Below are 9,731 nucleotides of genomic sequence, written 5' to 3' on the forward strand. Positions count from 1 at the left end.
TAGATAAGGTGATTAACTACACGCCTGGCACTTAGTTAAGGGGTTTTACTGATTCCCTTCCTTAGTCCTGTTAATCCCTAACTCCAGGGAAAAATCCCCACCTGGGGAAACAACCGTTCTTGGGGAGGTGGCCCTGGTTAAAACACATAGTGCTAAGAAGGGGAGCAAACATATTAAGAACAGTATGCCATATAGGCCAGGTCCCTTGGAATATATGCTGTGCAGATGTTTCTTCCCTGCAGTGACTGTGTCAAGCAGCAAGGATGGACCGGCTTCCAGCAAATTCCCCCTTTTTTATTTTTTAAATGATAGCGCGAGTAAATCAGCAGCCACCTCTCGGATTGGGTTGTTTAAGACTCGGAAGACCTGTTTGTGACTTTGCCAACAGGTCAGTCCGAGGCTTAACCCTATATCTTCTCCCCACAAACATCCTGAAGATGTTTTGACAAATCAGTTTGACATTTGAGCTACCTTCTTCTTGAGAGAATAAAAAAGTTCCAAGGAGTTTCTGGAAAATGATTGTTCAACTAAGCTTCCACATGGCTGATTTTGTTCTGGGTAGTCAATGTTTCTACCACTATACCTGCTTGATAGCAAATTGAAGTTTTCTTTCTCATTAATTCATGTCTGCTAGAAATGCTTGACATTTTCCATCCATGCAGGTTCTGATGACGTCATTGTTACTCATCCTCTTATCTATTCACCTTTGTAACAGGACGAGATGTTCATTCATGGGCATACAGAGAGATGACTGCTGGAAATGGACTTGTGGTTTTCCATTACTTTTTGTAATCGTGACTTGATTCACTATGATGATCTATCATTTTCTCTTTGTCTCAGAGAACTATCAGAATTGTCAGCTAACACTTACTGAGAACTATGGTTTGTTTGGACTCCTTTGCCTTTCTTTTCCTCCCTCCCTCCCTCTTTATTTTCCACTCATCTTATGTGTAGAAGAGGAATCTATTTTTATAACCATATCTACCTCCCTCCCTTGCTTATTTGGCCTCTGGAGATTTTAATTTCTTTTGGAAACATGCTCAGTATTTTAGGCTGCTAAGATGTGCTGAAACATGAGCCAACTAATGATGTTCTTATTGACAAGTTCTCGAAACTTGCAGGGTTTATTCTGCAAGAATGATTTACAGGCTATATGTTAGAACGTCAAACAAGTGGAAACAATTAGTAGCACTAATGTCTGAACCCCAGGCTTACCACTAAGGGAGGGAGATGATGGATTAAAACACCCATCTGTTCCAAAGATGTTTCCAGCTTGCTTGCCTAGTTGTTTGTGAATCAAATGGGTTCAGTGATGGTGCTGCTTGTCTAGCTGTTTGTCTGTTTCTCAAAATCATTGGTTGTGTGCATATTTACCATGATATCTTTGCGAAATGGGGTTTTATTTTTAGATATATAGATAATTCAGCAATGTGTGTAGTACATTATATGTACTAGGAACATGTATTTTGCAATTGTCACCAGTTCTAAGAATTGTGTAATCAGTGAGTTAAGTACATAATTTTCAAATGAGTGAGTGGACTTCTATTTTGGCAATAATTTGATGTTAGAGAAAGAATAGGTTTATCTGAATGTGAATTCTTCTCTATTTACATAATGAAAGATGGAAGCATTCTGCTACTATAATCAAGTTTTTTTTTCATCCAAATCATGAGGATCTACTAGTACAGCATAGGGAATATAATTAACAATATCGCAACAACTTTGTAAGATGACTTATCATGCTGATCTCTTTGTAAGGTATGTAAATGTCGAATCACTATGTTGTACACCTGGGACTAATATATAGTATTATATGTCAACTGTAATTTCAAAAAAGTCTTTTTAAAAATATTTTTAACCTACTTATTTCTTCTAAATAGTGATGCTATACTTACATAGAATTTCACATTAGATATTTTCTCTTTGCTGCTTTCTTCCCATATGGAGGTTGTTGAATAATTGACTAAGATTTGAAAGGGAACTTAAACAATAACACTACCTAATGGTCAGCCAGTCAGCTGCTTCCAAGACAAAAAATTATTTAAGAGATAGATGGGCTGACTATTGGATGAAATAAAGGAATAAGAGAAAATTTTCCTTTTTATGGGAAAGGCAGACAGTATTACTTTTTACTTTTACTCCTTTACTTGACAGTTTTTTCTAGGCTCAGCCTATTGGGCCTGTGGCTTTCTGCTTTAGGGACTCTGGTCACTTTAAAGCCGTTAATTCATTCCATTTGGGGGCTTTACTAAGCTACCAGTCAGCTTCAAACTTCACCTACATGCTAAGCCTAAGAGGTGTGGGTTTCTGAGGGTATAATTTCCTTAAGAGTTATTTTTTGTTGTTGTTGTTTGTTTGTTTGTTTGTTTTTTAAATATATTTTATTGATTTTTTACAGAGAGAAAGGGAGAGATAGAGAGTTAGAAACATCGGTGAGAGAGAAACATCGACCAGCTGCCTCCTGCACATCTCCCACTGGGGATGTGCCCGCAACCCAGGTACATGCCCTTGACCGGAATCGAACCTGGGACCTTTCAGTCCACAGGCCGACACTCTATCCACTGAGCCAAACTAGTTTCGGCTTGTTTGTTTGTTTTTACTGATTTAGTTATACATAGTTTGGACAAATTAAGAGTTACAAGTATAGAATTGAAAATCATTTGCCTGCTCTGGTTTGGAATTTATTGAATCACCTCTGACTTCAGTACAATTTTGGAGCTTATTTTTAAAAACTTGTTATTCTTATCTTGTTCTAATGAGAATACAAATCCAATCAGGTACATTAATTATTCTGTGATACAGATGAAAAAGATAGGAACTCGGCCCGCCCAGGCAGGACTCGGTTTGTGAGTTATCACTTAGCAATGGTTTGATTGATTGTGTGCCCTGGGAAGTGACTGGAAACTGGGTAGTTATACAAAATTGTGGAAAAATTGATGCAACAGGAAAACTGTACTTTCTGAGTCCACACTATGCACCCTTTGCAAATACTATGATTCCTCAGTTGCAGGATCAGGAACTTAGGGTAACTACTGTGTAAAAAGGAAAATGAATTACATAGTGAGTGAGGAAAGTAAGATGAGTGTAAAAACAACCATCCTTAAAAGTACTGACAAATAGCCCTCAATGCCTTTTCTTCCGTTGCTAGGAGAGAGATGAGCCAGTACGTGCACATTGCCCACTGCATCCGCAAGGAATGACGTACCTGCTCACCCTGGGATTTGCTCTCTGTAGACTTTGTAAACAGGCATGCCTGCTGTCGTCCATTTAACAACCTGTTGTAAACTCTATTTGTATAGCCCCAGGAAAGAAAATTAAGTGTTGATGAAAAGCTGTCACTCCTTTGTTAAGTAAATTGAAGTTAAATGGACAGAGGGAGGCTTATTTCAAGTTCAAAGCCTTCAATTTTGTCATTTTCTGAAGGCAGTCTCTTCGGAACCCTTTGTGTAGGCTTCACAACAAAAATAGCCTAGGGAGCTGCTTGCCTAGAGAGGTTTTGTGGTTCTCTTGTGACCATGGAGATTAATCTTGTTCCTGGCGAATCAGCTGTTCACAACACTGCTGCCTTCATTCCCAAAGAAGGATTCCCAGCCTGCCTGAGAATGTCGGATACATCAACAAGCACCGAGTCCTCTCAATATTCTGCCCGGGTACGGGCTCCCTGACACTAACTCAAGTCCCTTTTAGTTATTCATTTATGCCCTTCCCTGTTCCAGAAAGGTGTTCAGGCCCTGGGGCTGCACCTGCATCCCAAGGGCGTGCTGTACTGTCTGTCAGGCTGTTGGGAGGATGGGCTTAAAAACAAGACCATACATTTACTCTTTGACTCATGAATTTATTTAATTGCTACTTTTTGCGCTCTTGCTATGTTTCCAACTGTACGCTGGACATGGATGATACACTAGGGACCTAAAATAGATACCATCTCTGTACTACTAGACCATACAGTCTTGGGATAGGGAATTAAACAAGTAACCACACTGATTAATGTATATTTTCAAACTGAGATACTGAAAATAACAAAGGAAGTGGGGTTAGACTAAATGTACTCTGAGAAAACCATATTTATCCACGATCAAAAGCATGTGAGGTCAAGATGTGTGTGTGAGAAGAGCGCACAGGCAAGAGCACATCATGTTGTCGAAGGAAGTGTGGCTGAAAGATGGAGAGGGGAGGATGGTGCCTGAGGAAGCAGGGAGGTGGATCAGACATGACCACGAAGGACTGAAACATTTTTGGGGGGGAAAAATATTTTTTATTGGTTTCAGAGAGGAAGGGAGAGGGAGAGCAAGATAGAAACATCCATGATGAGAGAGAAGCATGGATCGGCTGCCTCCTGCATGCCTCTTACTGAGGATCGACCCCGCAACACAGGCATGTGCCCTGACCAGGAATTGAATCATGACCTCCTGGTTCATAGGTTGACGCTCAACCACTGAGCCACACTGGCTTGGCAGGAGTTAAAAATCTTGTAGAGAATTTTGGGCTTTATGATAAATGCAAATGAGAAGTTAACTGACGGATTTTTAGGCCTTAGAGGGGACCCAATGGGGGTTGTATTTGAAGTGATAACTCTCGCTTTGGGAGGGCAAAGGATCAGAAAGGAGCCACAGAGTCCATAGGAATATTCCAGTTTAGACTCTGGAAGCCAGTTGTTTATGATCCAACATTCCTTCATCGTTGCCTTACTCTGGAACACTGTTCTGTGCATGTCTGTGTCCTCCAGACCCTACATTCCTTGAGTTTAGGAATGCTGCTTCATTTGCTTTTGGGTTCCTTGTCGTGTCTCACACCAGAATTTGAACATATACATCCAACAAATGCTATAGCCGATCTGTAGCTCTTCTCCATCCCAGGAGGCCTGTCAGTAGGCTTAAAAGAATACAGTCCATCTATATTCTAGTGATAGCATTATCTAGTGATCTAATTTATTCCTGAAGACAAAGATAAAAATACCATTGCCTTTTCTTTTGCTACCTCATATGTGCCTTGCATTTTATTTCCACTTATGAAGTTCTTCTATGAAATGACCTTTACAATCCTATCTTCATGTCAACGTAAAGCATTATCCTCACAAATACAATAGACGCATTGGGGAAGATTTGTTCCTGAGGGCAATTTCCTAGAGAGTCACAGAAGCAAAACCATACTGGAAATTTCCTGAACCAGAAAATCAGGAGTTGCCAACGGAATTGAATAAAGTAGGTTAGGGAGTGGTACCGCCTGTGGCAGAACTGGAAGAGCAGCAGTTATTCCCACAGTGTTTGAATTCAAATGCAGACCACACCATGACAGCCATACAAAACATTGTGGGGGGCTAAGTGACTATTAAAGATGTTTTTTGTGTGTTTTGTTTTGTTTGTTTTTTAAATCCAGAAGTAATAGAAAGTTGCGATGTGCCCATCTACTCTTATGGGTTGTGGGCCAAGCTCTTTTGAGTGACTGAAGCTTCAAAGCTGTATTGGGTAAAGGGAGCAGGGCCAGGATGCCTCCAACAGTGCAGTTTTCTCAGAGAACTGCCAAGCGGGCTGTAATGTTCCTCTGGCTACCAGGACTCTGTTTCCTTTCACAATGGACTGCTCCAGTTTCTCCTGCCCCAGTCAGATGAATACAACCCGCTCAGGGGAAGGTACAAAGCAGGGAGTTTGACAGAAACGAAGAAGGCTCTTAGGACTTTTGAAATCACACACCTTCTGGGCAAGTCTCAGGGAGGTGGTTATATTAGAGTTTCCCTGAACGTAGAAAACGAGGGCATATAAATAGCACTGACCCTGCTCCCGCCTGATCCCTAGAAGAAGACGAGCTTAAGCTCAGGCTGAGAGGTCACGCAGGGCATGGCTTTCTGTGGCGAGCAGTCACTTAAATCACACACACAGGAATTGGTGCAAAGAACATTTAGTAAAAAGGTGATAGATTTATACGTTCTGAAGAGAAACACTGGAGTGCAAAGAACATTTAGCTAATGTATTTCCAGGATAAAAATAATTCCAACTTTAAAAAATATATACATATATATTTTTTATTGATTTCAGAGAGGAAGGGAGATGGGGAGAAAGAGAGAAACATCAATGAGAGAGAATCATTGATCGGCTGCCTCCGGCATGCCCTACACATGCCCTCAACGCAGACATGGGCCCTGACCAGGAATCTAACTGTGTCCTCCTGGTTCATAGGTCGACACTCAACCACTGAGCCACGCCAGCTGAGCATTTCCAACTTTTTTTAAACCCAGGTGAGCAGCCCTAGTGGTTTTGTAGGTGGGGCCGTCTTTCCCACTGCTGAGAGTGGATGCAGCAGAAAGGAGTGGAGCCACAGATTCACTGAGGTCGCTCTGCAGTTTTATTTCTCCCCCTAAAAGGCAATGGAGAGCAGCAGAAATGGGCCACTGTTTCTTAGGTTTGAATTCTGGGCCTTTCAGCAAAACATCCTCTTTGGGCTGCATTTGTGCAAAAGGATAATCCGATATCTGTCTTCCACATTTTGGTGGACTGCTGTCAAGAGAAGACTAGATGATGCGTACCAAAACACCTCACAATGACAAGATAATGTCACACAATAATAATATTAAAATAATTATGGCAAACATGTAGCCCTGTTGTAAGCAGTCACACTTACTATTTCACTTAGTTCTTATAGTCACCTCATAAGGTAGAATCTGTCATCTGATCCTCAGATGGGTAAACAGCCACAGAGCTGAAATAAGTTTCCAAGGCCAGCCAGTAAGAATTGGTGCTAGGATTTCAATCACACAGAAGTTGAATCACTCTGGTTAAAAAAATAAAAAAGTGTAGACTTCTAACTAAATGAGAAGATAAGCATTTGAATCCTAGCTTTAGGACTGTGATCAGGCCTCTTAAGCTATCAGAACTTCAGTGTGCTCATCTTCAAATAGAGATGGATAATAATATCCACTTTTAGATGTTTGGGGAGGACTAAATAAGAAAACATGCAAGTTCATTGTCTAACCAATAGGAGGCACACAGCGAATTATCGTTATTAGTTATTGGGGAAGCGGTGGTGTATTGTCTGCTCCATCTGCCATTAAAATATACCACAGACTGGGTGGCTTAAACAACAGAAAGTTATTTTCTCACAGTTCTGGAAGCTAAAAGTCTAAGATCAAGGTGCCAGCAGGGTTGCTTTCTGATGAGACCTCTCCTCCTGACTTGCAGGCATCTGCCTTCTCCCTGTGTCCTCACAGGCCTTTTCTCCGTGCAGCTGGGAGAGATGAGAGGGATCTATGGTATCTCTTCCTGTTCTTATAAGTACACCAGTCCTGTTGGATTAGAGCCCCATCCCTATGACCTAATTTAACCTTAATGATCCTCCTTAAAGGTTTTATGTGCAATACAGTCACATTGGAAGTTAGGGCTTCAACACATGAATTTGGAAGATACAATTAAGTTCATAAGAAGTGGGTGACTAGGGAGAGAGAAATAGAAGAACAGAAGGGGAGTCTGGAGTATTTTGATATTTAAGGTCGATTTCTTCGGCATCAATTCTGGAGGGAAATGAAGTTGTCAGCTTTGTGTAACAAACTAGGAGATGTATAATGTTTTTTGCACTGTATGTCATTTGCCTTCTAATGGGTGCTATAGAAGACATCTCTATACTCTTTTATCTTGTAGGTGAGCCTGAATTTAAGTACATTGGGAACATGCACGGTAATGAGGCTGTTGGGCGGGAACTGCTCATTTTCCTGGCCCAGTACCTGTGCAATGAATACCAAAAAGGGAACGAGACCATCGTCAAGCTGATCCATAACACTCGGATCCACATCATGCCTTCGCTGAACCCTGATGGCTTTGAGAAGGCGGCATCTCAGGTGAGTGCGAGCCAGCTCAGAGCAGGCACGCTGTCTTCACTTTGTACATTTGTACACATGGGCTTATCTACAAGTAATGCACTCACATAAAGCTTACACACCGTGCAGTAGGAGGGTACAAGTCATATGTTTTACTGGTAAGGAAAATATTCAGAAGGTAAGAGATGATGGGTTAAGATTTTCTTCAGCAGAGATTGCGAATGAGAAATCAGTATTTAATCAATGTTTTGTTTGTGTTGTTGAAGAAATCATATCTACTCATCCATGTTTGTGACTAGGCCAGTTTCCTTCTAAACCTCTACAAGTAAAAGAAATAAGTAAAAAAAACCAACACAACTCTACAAGCATGAAAATACCTACTGCTCTGTATTGGAGGATGATACCATCGCTGTATCTCAGTGATTTTCAGTCTTTTTTTTTTATCTCATGGCACACATAATCACTAAAATTCTGCTGCACACCAGAAAATATATTTTTGTTGACCTGACAAAAAATAGGTATAATTTTGATTCATTCACACCAGAGGACAATTGTTATGTTGGCTGTTGTAACTTTTTAAATTTGACAATCTAAGCCTTGGAAAAGAGGTTAGTGCACATGATTAGTCAGGTATTGCATGTTTTAAAAATTCTTACAACACATCTGTTGCTGTGTCCGAATAAATTGATATCATTGCGCCCTCTACTGAAAACAAAGAAGAAATATTTTTTTGGCCAGAGAAATGGTTCACTGATATTTTTAATCAGTGTCTATCTATGATGAGTAAAACAAAACAAAACAAACCCCTCCTACCTCTAAAACCCTTCCTACCTTTAAAATTAATTAAATTGTTTTTAACTGTTTGAGGAACTGGAAAGTAATGGGGTTTTAAGAGAAGAGATATGGTAAGTGCTCTCTTTTCGTTTGGACAGGGACATTATATTTGCTGTTTTCTACACTTTGAGATAATTCCCATATATGAGAACATACTAAAATATGTATTTGCTATGTTTAGCTAAAGTTAAGAAGTCAATTTGTTCTGAAAAAGAAAAAGATCCAGTGACCTGACATAAGAAACCCAGACAGTGAATTTCTGTAAATAAGTATAACAATGATATATAATTTCTAAAGTTATGAGAGAATTCTAGTAACATAGAGAATTAAATCATCTAATATTTTAAGGTGATATTCAGAACTGTGAGACAGAATGGACTAAATATGATCAAGTTATTTTCTATCTTAGATATTTTTATTTCTCATAGTCTAAGGCAGTGGTCGGCAACTGTGGCTCTCGAGCCACATGCAGCTCTTTGGCCCCTTGAGTGTGGCTCTTCCATAAAATACCACGTGCGGGCGTGCATGTACAGTGAGATTGAAACTTCGTGGCCCATGCGCGGAAGTCGGTATTTTGTGGAAGAGCCACACTCACAGGGCCAAAGAGCGCATGTGGCTCGCGAGCCGCAGTTTGCCGACCACTGGTCTAAGGTATCTGAGTTTACGTGACCTCAGGAATATGGAAATTATCTATAGCAGAGATTTGATAAAATTTAATAGTAAAAAAATCTATATTATGGAATAGAACTGAATATCTTAGAAATTCATTAAGTTTCCAGGTTATACCATTAGTGAAATGGCCTTAAAGTTGAACAGAAATTTCACCAACTAATGAAGCTCTGGAACTTTTGTTCTAGAGCTCATGTTCTTTTCACGAAGACTATAAGAGGGAAGCATACTATTAATATATAAATAATTAATGTTAAACTCATTTTAAGTTCTCATCTTATTTAGTAATTTATTCTTTTGAGTATTTAAAAATAAGTTGCTCTTATTTACAGAGGCAATAAATATCTTATTTAAACCTTACTATAGAGTACTATGATTTGAAACACGTCCTCTATTACCAGCTAATATATGTTGACTTTTTTTT

At 39.8% G+C, this 9,731-nt stretch overlaps 1 protein-coding gene across 1 annotated transcript in view; it reads left to right on the forward strand.

Annotated features, from left to right (window-relative positions):
* The window catches only part of CPE (carboxypeptidase E), an 88,061-nt gene that overhangs the window by 54,588 nt on the left and 23,742 nt on the right, over positions 1 to 9,731 (forward strand). The window contains 1 exon segment of the mRNA XM_006771082.1: positions 7,629 to 7,825. Coding sequence (XP_006771145.1) covers positions 7,629 to 7,825 — 197 coding nt within the window.

This window comes from Myotis davidii, unplaced genomic scaffold (assembly GCF_000327345.1).
Source record: "Myotis davidii unplaced genomic scaffold, ASM32734v1 scaffold225, whole genome shotgun sequence".
Taxonomy (NCBI): domain Eukaryota; kingdom Metazoa; phylum Chordata; class Mammalia; order Chiroptera; family Vespertilionidae; genus Myotis; species Myotis davidii.